Source organism: Mixia osmundae (genome assembly GCF_000708205.1).
Source record: "Mixia osmundae IAM 14324 unplaced genomic scaffold scaffold_1, whole genome shotgun sequence".
Lineage (NCBI taxonomy): Eukaryota > Fungi > Basidiomycota > Mixiomycetes > Mixiales > Mixiaceae > Mixia > Mixia osmundae.
The window spans coordinates 2,264,024-2,275,959 of NW_014575563.1; the positions used below are offsets into that span (position 1 = coordinate 2,264,024).

General features: G+C 55.9%; 6 protein-coding genes across 6 annotated transcripts; 3 read left to right on the forward strand and 3 right to left on the reverse strand.

The window, feature by feature from the left end:
* Positions 1-39: 39 nt before the first annotated feature.
* Positions 40-933, reverse strand: L969DRAFT_15111 (uncharacterized protein; the record flags this gene model as incomplete). Its single annotated transcript, XM_014714941.1, has 1 exon — positions 40-933. One exon carries the CDS (start codon positions 931-933, stop codon positions 40-42), a length of 894 nt encoding a protein of 297 aa, XP_014570427.1.
* Positions 934-1,116: 183 nt separating this feature from the next.
* L969DRAFT_92330 (uncharacterized protein) lies at positions 1,117-3,165 on the forward strand (the record flags this gene model as incomplete). The annotated part of the gene is made up of 5 exons (XM_014715985.1): positions 1,117-1,230; positions 1,284-1,355; positions 1,505-1,564; positions 1,631-1,775; positions 1,919-3,165. 5 exons carry the CDS (start codon positions 1,117-1,119, stop codon positions 3,163-3,165), a joined length of 1,638 nt encoding a protein of 545 aa, XP_014571471.1.
* Positions 3,166-3,672: 507 nt separating this feature from the next.
* L969DRAFT_70393 (uncharacterized protein) lies at positions 3,673-4,207 on the reverse strand (the record flags this gene model as incomplete). Its single annotated transcript, XM_014715986.1, has 3 exons — positions 4,176-4,207; positions 4,042-4,119; positions 3,673-3,977 (listed from the first exon to the last, which is right to left on the reverse strand). The coding sequence occupies exon 3, from the start codon at positions 3,973-3,975 to the stop codon at positions 3,673-3,675; it is 303 nt and encodes a 100-aa protein (XP_014571472.1). The 5' UTR covers positions 3,976-3,977; positions 4,042-4,119; positions 4,176-4,207.
* A 1,306-nt stretch (positions 4,208-5,513) lies between these two features.
* On the reverse strand, positions 5,514-6,675 carry L969DRAFT_42316 (uncharacterized protein; the record flags this gene model as incomplete). The annotated part of the gene is made up of 6 exons (XM_014715453.1): positions 5,514-5,915; positions 5,953-6,117; positions 6,163-6,261; positions 6,309-6,420; positions 6,476-6,552; positions 6,601-6,675. The coding sequence occupies 6 exons, from the start codon at positions 6,673-6,675 to the stop codon at positions 5,514-5,516; spliced, it is 930 nt and encodes a 309-aa protein (XP_014570939.1).
* A 117-nt stretch (positions 6,676-6,792) lies between these two features.
* On the forward strand, positions 6,793-10,618 carry L969DRAFT_92334 (uncharacterized protein; the record flags this gene model as incomplete). The annotated part of the gene is made up of 5 exons (XM_014715987.1): positions 6,793-6,805; positions 6,859-9,743; positions 9,792-9,845; positions 9,891-10,055; positions 10,106-10,618. The coding sequence occupies 5 exons, from the start codon at positions 6,793-6,795 to the stop codon at positions 10,616-10,618; spliced, it is 3,630 nt and encodes a 1,209-aa protein (XP_014571473.1).
* A 72-nt stretch (positions 10,619-10,690) lies between these two features.
* Positions 10,691-11,689, forward strand: L969DRAFT_92335 (uncharacterized protein; the record flags this gene model as incomplete). Its single annotated transcript, XM_014715988.1, has 2 exons — positions 10,691-11,185; positions 11,234-11,689. The coding sequence occupies 2 exons, from the start codon at positions 10,691-10,693 to the stop codon at positions 11,687-11,689; spliced, it is 951 nt and encodes a 316-aa protein (XP_014571474.1).
* Between the last annotated feature and the right edge of the window lie 247 nt (positions 11,690-11,936).

An 11,936-nucleotide genomic window follows, 5' to 3' on the forward strand; every position in this document is an offset into this window, starting at 1 on the left:
ATGGTCATATTGTATGTGTCGGTAGCTAACCGTCGAGCCTTATTTCGAACCTGGCTCGGCATAGTTTTCAAAGCCGCGCTTGGCCGCCGGACGATCTGTGCATCGCTTTATCCAAGCTTGCAGATGAGGCAGCTTGTCCATCTCTGCTTGCTCGATACCGCTACGCTCGTACATGGCTACCCAGGGAATGATGGAGATGTCTGCCCAGCTGTATTTGCCCTTGCCCTTGCCGGCGAGGTACTCGCGTTCGGGGCCGCCGGTGAAGGAGCCGGACAGCCTGCCATCGAGTACGCCATAGAGTCGCAAGGTCTCGTCATGATATCGCTTGATGGCGTACTCGATCTTTTCGTCCTTGTGGCCAAAATGGTTGAGCTGGCCTTGCATGGGACCGATGCCGCCATGTCCGAAGAACATCCATTGGAGACACTCGTTGCGCTCGAATTCGTCCTTGAAGCCAAACTTGTCGTTGGAGTCGTGTTCCTTGGCTAGGTAGAGAAGGATAGCCGCTGTCTCCATGACCAAGAAGGGCCTGCCTGTTTCGTCCTTCTTGGTTGCATCGAGCAAGACGGGGATCCGGCCATTGTGATTGAGCGCGAGAAACCAAGGCTCCTTCTGGCGATTGGTCATAATGTTGACATGTGACCAGGTGAACTCGGTACCATAGGCTTCCTTGAGCTCCTCCAAGCCGACTTGGACCTTCTTGCCGTTGGGAGTCGACATTGTGATGAGATGGAGACCTTTCGCCTCTTTGACTTCCTTTGGGCAATCCTTGAATCGCTCATTGTCCCAGAACGACATGCTCGACGATCGTCTCTTGCTGCCCGTGCCCAACGCGTTACTCAGATGCTGCAGCCGTGAAGTCGCCCTTTGCATCAACTTGCGCTGATGACCGGATGACCAAGCGCTTTCGATGTGATCGACGATGCGCGTCATCGCGTCATCGCAACATTGCCGGCCTTGTGGTGTAGCGCCCGTGCATGTCCCGCCAGGCACCTCCCGCGCAGACCTCTGTCCAGCCTTCGTGTGGCGGCTGTATCTACCGATGAAGACATTTCCTCAATTGAGCACGAGCGAGGCAGAGCGAGGCGTGGACCCAATACTGTTCTCTCCCCAATCATGTCGCTTCGGCCAGGATACCACTCGATCGTTTCTTCCGTCCATAGTGCTATTGGCACGACCTCTCGAGGCTGCTGCGAGTGGGGGAGATATCATCGGAGGCAGGACCCCCTCGTAAATGGCGAAACGATGGCTCGTCCGATGCTCGCTGACCTGATCAAATGTAGTTCGAGCTATCGAGTCGTAGCGCAAGCGTTGGAAGCAATGAACGAGACACAACTGGCGCAGGAATTGTGCCCGTCTGGTCTAAGCGCTTCCGGCGCTCTCTCTTGTAATGCGCTCCTTTGAAGCCCAGCAGTGAGACGGCAGCAAATCTTGGCCAACCCCTCATCAAAGTGAAAGCCGCTGACGACCGCGAGAATCTCTATACATTCTTCCGACGCTACAGTCTACTCCGGATGTCGCAACGACGCCTGCTAAGACGGCTGCAGCGATGATGCCCGGCCGGGTCAGTCGCCGACGCGGTTCCCCTCTATACAACGGGGACCTTGCAATGCACCCTGTGTCTCTCCAGCCTGCCGCACCGAGCTCGACCAAGCTTAGGACGAAGATGCGCGTAGTCAAGCAAGACTTCCGCTTGCTTACCCCTGTGTTTCACGACCGTCGCTATGTTTCGTCGTCACAGCATGTCGCCGGTAGTCGGCCTTGTGCCGTCTGCTGTCAGCTGTCGCTCGGGAGATGGATTTTGCCAAAGAAGCAGCAGAACGCAGACGACTTGCACGTCGCAGACGGTCGCTCGCCCTCGCGCTTGCAATCGGCATAGCTGTCTATTGCGCTCTGTCCCTTGCACTGTCCGGCGTAGGGCCCCCTGCCCGGTTCACCAGGCTGGTCAAAACAGCATTCTACGAGCATGCCGCCTCTGGCTCGCAGGTCACGCTAGCCCGAGTGCTCAGTGATCCTCGTGAGATGCGGGACTGGCAGATCCGGCACATCGCACCACCTCAAGGTGAGCTCCTCGTTAACGGCGTGCTCACCCACTCGGAGCTCAATACGACCTACAACATGGCGATGCTACGTCTGCCCGAAGGTTGTGCCTGGTATGCCATCGGTGTGGCGCGACTACCCTCTGTGCTTGACGAAGAGACACGTATCGTTGGCCGACCGGCCTCTCTTCAGCGACTCGGCGCGTTTGCGATCTTTCGTGACGCAAAGACAAAGGAGTTCAGTATATCGGGTCCGACTTTCGTTTTGCCGCTAGATCAGACGATGGTGCATCCTGTCTGCTCGGATAATCCCTACGGGGCAGAGGACCCTCGACTATCCTGGGACGACGCTCGTCGACCTCAACTCATCTACGGCCGCGCACCCTCCGATGAGACTCTCTGCAGAGACATCGGTCTCGTGAGGGATCTGAGATCTTTGTGGCCTGGATTGGCCGAAATCCTGACATCACCAGCCATCGATCATACCGCGCCCGTCGAACTTGTCTTGCCCCAACAAAATGTTCGTGAAAAGAACTGGCAGCTCCTGCCAACATTTGCTGCCAACGGTCTACCCATGGTCAGCTACTCGCTTTCGCCCCGAGCTGTTTTGAAGCCCGTCAACTTGACGTCAGTATCGATGCTGTTCGAGAAGCTAGATGCAGGCTCTGACTGCGTCGGACAAGCCTTCTCCTCACAACTGGGCTATCGCGACGAGATCCACCATGCTACTCAGATATCGCGTCTCACGCTATGCCATCGCGGAGGTTGCGAACCGAGCTCGTCCAACACCGTCTTGGTTGCTCTTGGTCACATCCAACACCGCGGCTTTCTGACATATTCTCAATTCGTCTATCTGCTCAACGCAACCCGGCCTCACAATGTGCTCTCCTGGGGGCCTACACGAAAAGTGACTGGATACACCGACAACTTTGCATACGCGTCCTCACTCATTTTTGAGCCGAAGGATGCCAGCTGGGCGGATCAATATCACGATCTCCTCACGCCCGGCCATGGATTTCTCGATGACAGCGTCGTCATCACGTATAACCTGCAAGACCGTGCAATGGCCTACATTGAGACTACAGCTCAGGATCTCTTGGCGAGTGTCTCGGACTGCAATGCATGATGCGTGCGCCCGATTGGAGCCATGCGAGCGGGTCCAGTGCAACGATGACATCATTAGCCTGAATATCTCGGCAGATCCATGTCCGTAAGGCTGCCGAATCGGCCCATGCTTCTCGCCGATCGGCTGTGTCCATGCTCGCAACCGAAACGTCTGGCACTTCGTTAGACAGCAAATCTGACGCGAGGGGCCTTTTAGCGGGTTTTCGGGCCACACCTTCCATTCGGATGGGAATATTGGGCTCGCGACGCTCTCCAGGTTTTGTCGCCATCGCGCCAATCCTGCGTAGAGGCTGGCAATAGGTTCGTACGGCCAGTAGATCTGCCGTCGCACCGACGAGCGCGTTTCAGTACAGCAGTCCCGATCATGCGACAATCGTCCAAGCGAGAAGAATATAGTGGTTCAGATGGCTTGCGGGCACCGCCTCAGGTCTTACAGAAAGTGCTGAGCTATTTTCCAGCCAAGGACATGCTGATATGCGCAGGTAAGATGCCAAAAGTCTTACAACATCTACGTCGCAGTTTCGTGCTGCTGAGCCGGCCAATGCAATGTTTCGATGCAAGCAACGGCGGCTGAGTGCCGAAAAGCTCGGTCTACTGAGCTGGGCTTGGTGACTTTGCCTTTGCTTGAGTCAGCGAATGTTCCAAGCGGCGACTGTGCTTGCTGAAGCCGCTCGGAGCCGCATATAGTGTGGGTTGCGCTGGTGTCATCATTGGCTGGGCAGTCAGGCAGTGGCTCGCGGATACCCTTCGCCATTGTCATCGCGGCACTTGCGATTTCGCCAAGCACAAAGGCCGAAGCCGGGTAGCGCATGACTGCAATGTTGGCATCGAGAGGCTCGAGATATTAGATCTCCAAATAGTGAGGGCTCGAACGTACTGTGGATCGCACAGACCAAGCAGCACTTTGAATTGCTCGCCCGCAAGAGTATTCACTAAGTGCCACACTTAGCGGGGCCTATATCGCGTGCACCTTCCTCAGCTGCGCTGCTCCGTATGCTGCGGCTGCCTGACACTACCCAGCATCTAGCGAACCTTGCGTTGACGTCTCCCCTGCATGTCGACTGCGTCACACGGGCTGCGCCAGTGCAATCGGACTAGATTCCGGGTTGCGGCGTGCAGGCGCCGCCGATCTATAGGGACTAGGCTGCTGTGTTTGCAGAGCGCCCAGAAGATATATAGTCCTCTCATACGACTCGAAGAGATATGAGATTCTGCGCAATGAAGTCGAAGAGGGACGCTGCATGGGGGAAACACGACTCGCGAGCACATATCGAAAGGCCCGCATCAATTCTGCGCGTGCAAGCTCTGTGTCGTGCAGGGTGAGATTCACTCATGCGCAGCTGTAATGATGCTTAAATTGACCCTGGCCAAACCGCTCGAGTTTCGATGCAGGCAGGGCTGACGTGGATTTGCGCGACGCGCAAAAAAATAGAAGTCGCCGAAGGACCTGGCTAAATCTCATTGTTGCTGCGCTGGGTGGTTGCAGACATCGCCAAGCTCTGTCAAAAGGGAAGACCCGAGGACATGGTCTCCAGGACCAAAAAGTTGGGAGTTTTTGGAGGTCGCATATTGCACGCTATCGGAGTCGAACCGATCAACTTTCGAACATGCGGGCTTCGTAGAAGACCTTAAGCATGCGCCTTAACCGCTCGGCCAAACGTGCATACACCTCGGTATCAAACATGGTTAATCTGCTGTATATATTCGCTTGCCGTACTTGCTGTATATGCACACTTGCAAATCTTGTACAGGCACACAGAGCCAGGTAGGTCAGCTACTGTTCATGCGCCATTGAGGCTCGTTTGAAGGATGTCGTCAGAAGCAGAAGCCAGACCACGGCATCGACCACGGCTTTTACTATCCAAGTTTCATCGGTAGCTGCACAGCTGTCTGTCGGTCAAATCAAATTCGTCAGCTGTGTTATCAACTCGTTCAAATTCTGTCAGCGTGGCTATGGCATCCCAGACAAGCCTCATGGCACATACAGACCATACAGACTGAACGCGCTTTCCTTGTTTGACGCGCCCAACGCCTGACGTCGGAGCTCAGCCGAGCCGGCGCTGGCCAGCAGCGCCGCGGGTCACACATGGAAACGATGCACAGTCTCCTCATGACTCGATCAGAAGACGTTACACTATACACAGCGTGGTCACAAACGCCCGGGGCTTTCGATACTGTACACATTCATCGCGCACGATTGATTGCAGCTGATTCTTGGTACAAATTATATTTGCTTGAACCATGATCAGTCATTTGAATCGTTGAATGTACAAGAAAAAGCGCGAAGCATAGGCACGAGTCCTCCTTCGACATAGCGCGACGCTTACAACGAGACACAATGCGCACCCTTCACGGTCGTATTCGGCTTTGCTCAGGTTTTGATGGCGCAGCAAGCTCAACTCGGGCAGCAGTAGAAAAGTCGAGATCTTCACACCGGCTGGCGCGGCGGGCAACGAGAGGCAGCTGCCGTTCACTGTCAAGCCAGGTCAAGTCAGGTAAGAACCTCTGCAAAGAGATTGCCAAGCTAGAAATCATCTGCGGTACGCTAGTACATCCGTCAAGGCAGTAATCCGACCCTGCGGTCAAGATCCATGCGCCTGTAGCAAGCGGCTCTGCCTCTGCAAGTCCGTCGAAGCAGTAGGCTGTACACCAGATGCAAGTGTCCAGCTTGAGTGCTCGAGCGTGGCTTGGGCCACGTGATGGCTCCCGTTGCACGGGCGTGAGCACGCCGGGCTCATGCATTTTGCGCGGCTTGCTCTCTTTCGCGTCTCTCGCGCCTTTGCTTGACGTCAAAATTGTAAACGCGTGCGATATTGACTTCCGTAGTAGTGATTTGTTCTCTCAGAAAGACGAGATCTTCTCGTGCGTTTCGCAGTTGCGTCTTTGCGGCCTCTAGCTTGGTTGTCAATAGCGCGAGCGCCTCGGGTATGTCGTATGCGAGCATGGTGCTCGCCTGCGTCCTGTCAGCCCAGGATGAGTGCACGGAGAGGATGCGTACGCCTAGCCACAGATAGAGCTGACTGGACGGCGGTATGCTTGCGCGTGCATAGAGAGTATCGTTGAGTTCGAACGTAGTCTCGAGAGGCTCTTCAGCCGCCTATCTGCCTCTTCAGTCCGACTCCGAGTAGGGTGTGAGTCACGGACATGCTTCTCTTGCAAGACAGTGATGACCTTGAGCGTCTCTGTGAGCTCAGGGACCTTTGCCTCCAGGTTGGCCGCTTTGGAGCTTGTTGAGGTCTGCATGAATTTATACTTCCTGCAGGCTTTTCCTGCATGAGCGTATGATACTTCGTCTCTCATGCAGAACCCACGAGAGCGTCTCTTCAAGAGACTTGAGTACCCCTTCTGCCTCTGCCTCTGGGCCTCCGAGAAAGTCTGGCACATTCTCCTGCAGCTCGAGATAAGCTTGCAATGAACGCAATGGGGGCGAGCGAACGATGAAGATCGCCCTTGGGATGCCCCGGGGATTGACGTCTGATGCGCCGACGGTCCTGTCAGGCTGGTCTGACATCGCGCTCTCCAAGAAGCGGCCTCGCACTCGACGAGCGTTTGTGCCGCACTCGGTACTCGCGCGCGTGCTGGCGCCCGAACCAAGTCAAAAGCTCGACGTGAGCCGTAAGATGCAATCATGGGCGTACACGGTAGGCCGAATGCGTCACAGGTCCTGAATGCATCGCTGACGAGAGCTGTGCAGGACTCTGGCCGATCATTCAGCCGGTCGCGAGGCCTATCGCCCTTGAGACGTTGGGCAACAAGCGAATGGCCGTCGACTCTTCAATCTGGCTGCATCAGTTCCAGCTGGCCATGCGAGACAAAGAGGGCAGGGCACTGGACAATGCTCATATTCTAGGTTTCCTCCGTCGGATTTGCAAGCTGCTCTACTACGGCATCAAGCCCGTCTTTGTCTTTGACGGTGGTGCGCCCGTCATCAAGCGCATCGCCGTATCCGAGCGGAAGCGACGCAAGCGTGGAGGTGCAGACAGTCTCGCAAAGACAGCAGAGAAGCTACTCTCGGCCCAGCTCAGGAAAGCAGCCGTAGAAGAAGCAACCCGCAGGCAACCTGTGTCTGCCGCCATCACAGACGGCACGGGCGACGTGATAAACCAGGATACGGTCTACCTTGACGACCTCGAAGCGGGCGTACCTCCTCGACATTTCTCTGCCATTTCTGGCGTCCAGATAGGAGCTGCCTCGAGCCCAACCAACGAGCGCTCCTCGGAATCGCCTGCTGCGCCGACCAAGAAAAAGTATGTGCATAGGGATCCCTATGCTCTGCCAACGCTCGATGAGCCTCTACACGCCAAAGCCACACTGTCGGACCCTCGCATGGCTACCGAGGACGAGCTCAGGTCCTTCATCGACGAGATGCGGCCCGAAGACTTTGATCTAGGCTCGCCCATGTTCATGAATCTGCCGACAGAGGTCAAATACGAGATCATCGGCGACTTGCGCATTCGATCCCGCCAGTCCAATCATTCACGTGTCCTCGCAATGAAGAAAGCTCCCACTGCGCTCGACTTCTCGAAAGCGCAAATCATGCATCTCAAGACGCGCAACGAGCTCACGCAAAAGCTACTGACCGTCACTGACGTTATCGCAAACGCAAACATAACCGTGCCCATCAGGATTGCGTCTGAGCGCAACAAAGAGTACGTCTTGGCAAAGCAGAGCGCGGATGATGGCGGCGGATGGGTTCTCGGAGTGAGGGACGGTCTCACGAAAGACAAGCCGATTCGGATCGACAATACGGACACAGACGAGACAAATGCGACGACGACCGACGAAGAATTTGACGAAATTGACATTCCGGGGACGGCACGATTACCCTCGCCAAGCTCCGAGGAACGAAAACGTATGGCTCTAGATGCTATAAGGGCTCGGTTTGGTCCTGTAGCCAGAGAAGAGTATGATCCACACCTGGACGCTCAGCCCGTTCCTCCCCAGGCGCCGCTCTTTGCGACCTCCCGCAGAAATGCGGATCGTTTAACGGGACGCCAAATAGGTAGCACGCAAGGAACAAATGTCAGCGAGCCAGGGAGGGCGCGAGCTGCAGAAAGCGCATTGCCGGTCGTTCCGTCCGACTCCGATTCCGACGAGTCGATGGATGAAGTCGCCGTGCACAGCATGGCCAGATCATCCACTCGTCGCGAACCACCTCCAGCAGTATCTGTCAGCCCAGCACTGGATGCTACGGTTCGGCAAGAAGTTCCACTCGAAGAGTCAGCTGCTGATCAAGATGCCATTTTGGCTAAGGACTATGCTCAGCCCGAATCCCAGCAAGCGGTCGCCCAGGCGCCCAACGGACTAGCATCTGAGAAAGCTCGCGCTATCGAGGGCTCGCATCATGACATCGACAAGCCCATAATAATGCGCGACAAAAGACCAGCGTCAGGCTCGCCGGGGCCATCAGTGGCAATACTTGACACGTCTGGCGGCCAGGTCGTGGCACCGTTGCAGCCCAATCCTCCCATCCAGACCACGTCCAAGGAAGCTGCAGACGAATCTGTGCGTCACGATTCGCTCTTGCCTTTGACAGCCGACGCGAATCGAGCCTCGTCTCCGCCGGCGCAGACGTCTAGATTGTCAGCGCCGCAAGCCTCATTGGACTCACCGCGAACCTCGTCAGACTTCATTGAGTCAGCGACGGCAACTCGGTCGGAACTACAAAAACCTGCACAACACTCTGCAGCGGAGCGTGATGTCAATTGTACCCGCTCTGCAGCAAATGATGAATCATTTCACGACGTGCGCGAGCGCTCGTCTAGTCCAGCGGGCTCAGAAGCGTCGGATTTCATCGCATGGCAGCGCACACCTACGCCACCCTCTCGCGTCAGGCGCACATCTACGCCACCATCCCGCACTAGGCGGGTAACAGTGCCCATGGAGAGTCCAGAGGAGCAGCTTGCAGATTTTCCCATGCTCGACGCTGGCCACGAGCTATCTGATGAGGCGCCGGACGATGATGAAGAGGCCGAGCAAGGTCTGCAAGAAGAAACGAATGAATTCACACGCTTTCTCGCCCAACTCAAGAATCGCAACCTTGACGAGATGCGACAGGAAGTTGAAGCAGAGATCAAAGTCCTTGGTCAACAGCAAAAGACGGATCGAAGGAATGCAGACGAGATCACCCAGCAGATGGCAAAAGAAATCCGCGTCATGCTACGTCTCTTTGGCATACCTTATGTGGATGCACCGATGGAGGCTGAAGCACAATGCGCTCAGCTTTGGATGGCAGGACTCGTTGATGGCATCATCACAGACGACTCGGACGTGTTCCTCTTTGGCGGCGGGAGAGTCTTCAAAAACATGTTCAATCAGAACAAATACGTCGAATGCTTCTTGCTCTCCGACATCGAACGCGAGCTCAGTCTCGATCGCGACAAGCTTTGCAAGCTAGCCTACTTCCTTGGATCAGACTATGTTGAAGGCTTGCCCAAAGTTGGGCCTGTGCTCGGCATGGAGCTCATGCGCGAGTTTCCAGGCCCTGCCGGTCTTGTCGAATTCCGTCGGTGGTGGATAAAAGTCCAGAAGGGTCAAGATGGAGAAGCAGATCTGAGAACCGCTTTTCGCCGTCGCTTCGTGCGTCGCGACCGGTAGTCGTCTGAACAGTCGCTGACAGACAAGCAGAAAAAGTCGATGAAAACCCTCGTACTAGATGAATCGTGGCCTAATCCAGCCGTTGTTAGTACGCTCCCGACTAGAGAGTCAAGGCTGATTGGTGCGCAGATGGATGCTTACCTTAATCCTGACGTCGAAACTTCGTCAGAACGCTTCACATGGGGCTTGCCGGATCTGGACGGACTTCGCCACTTCCTGATGGACAGTCTTGGCTGGGCAGCGCCCAAAGTCGAGGACCTGCTCTTGCCATTGATCAAACGGATGTCTGACAGAGTACGCTGTGCATCTCAGCGATGACCCTGCTGATGATGCGAACTGTGCAGAACCGAGGCATTGCCAACATGCAGGGCTCGCTCGAGCGCTACTTCGATGTAACGGGTGGCATGGGTCAAAACGCGCGATTGCAAAAGAAAGGGTATGGCTCGGCCCGTCTTCAGGCGGTCGTGGAGTCCTGGCGTAAGGCGCAACATAGCACTGCCGCCACTTCGTCCGATGACGAAGAGCAAGTCGAGAGGCCATTGATGAAGAAGCGGACGAGCTCGAGCTCTACGACAAGAAAGCGCGCGTCTAGCTCGCCTTCGGCTTCCAGGAAGCCAGTGCCTCCAGCACTAGCGTCAATGAAGCCAAAGCGAGCACGACACTCGGACAAGAGACCGGCAGTCAGCTCAGACGAGGCTGGAGAAGGCTATACGCCTCGGCCGACTGAATCGCGCAAACGCAAATCGGAAGCGTCTTCTGCAGGAGGGTCTGCCACGTCCAGGGCAAGGCCACGAGCCAGGCGAATAGCAACCACAAACACGATACCGAAGATTACAGAGCCAGAGGCTGACCTCTAATGACCATTAAAACACTGTACATGTTGTAAGAAGACACGCATCTTCCCGGCGCCGCGTCGTCGTCGTTGCCACATGGAATCTCACCATGCTGCAACACGGACTCAAATGACGACTCTATGCCTGGCTTGTGCCTCCGAGCCTCTGCCCAGCAAGTCCAAAGAAGGTCTGGATGAGAAGTCAGGCTCGCAAGATGAGCGGACCTATCGGACGCCCTGCTGTGCTCGTCCGATCTGTGCAACCTGCCTACACAAGCGCCCTCGATTGGGCGAATATTGCCTGTATTGCCAGCGATCGATCGATATCGTCTCCCGTCCTCCGCCGGCGTATGATCCTCTCGCGGCCAATAGCGGTGCATTCAGCATCGGCGATGATGAGGATGACGATCACCATGGGAGTCTGCAGCACGAACTTGCAGAGCCAGACGCGAAGGGCTCACCACCCGCCTACTTAGCGGACGCAAGCTTGGCAGATCTGCCTGCTGAAAAGCCGAGTGAAAGAGAGACGGCGCTGCATTATATTAGACCAGAGGACACGTTGATCGGCATTTCTTTTCGGTACGGTGTCGAGGTAAGGATCTCGTCAGCAGGAGGATGCTTGGCTGAACGTCATGTCCAGCCGCGAGCGCTGGCAACGCTCAACCGACTGCCGCTTTCCATTTTGACGACGAGCCCCCAGCTGCTACACACACGCTCATTTCTGATTTTGCCCGGCCACGCCAAGCCGTCCGAGTCTCCCCAGCCACTGTACACACCCGAGCAAGAACGCCGGAGGCTACTCATCCGGCGATTCATGCTCGCCGTTAAGTGTCCCGAACAAGGCGTCGCAGAGTCGTACATCAAACAGATTGAAGACGCCAGGCGCAAGGAGTACGCGCTTCTCGCCACAGAGTCTGGTCAAGCTGCTGGCCTTCGAACAGGTGGTGAGCTGGAAGAAGCCGTCGAGGCCTACACGCAAGATCTCCAGTGGGAGGAGGAGCAAAGCAAGGGCAAAGGCAAGTACACCGGCTCACGTATTCGCAGCGTGGGCGAGCTTGCCTTCAACCAGACATTGCTCTCTCGGGCTCGCTCATGATGTCACTTCGCGCGCATATCAGCCTATGTATCGCATTTGTTGTACCTCTCACGTTCTGACAGCCACGACCAAGCAGTCCTTCGGGCGTTGACTCGATCAACTGATTGCATCGTGCGTTTGAGTACTGCGGCATTTGCAGATCTGTAGGACGCGCTCATCACGAAGTCGGCACGAACGCGGCGAGTCCTGGCGGTGCACCGACTGAGATGATCTACACTTTGTCACCGGAAGCTCGGTAGCGCTGGTC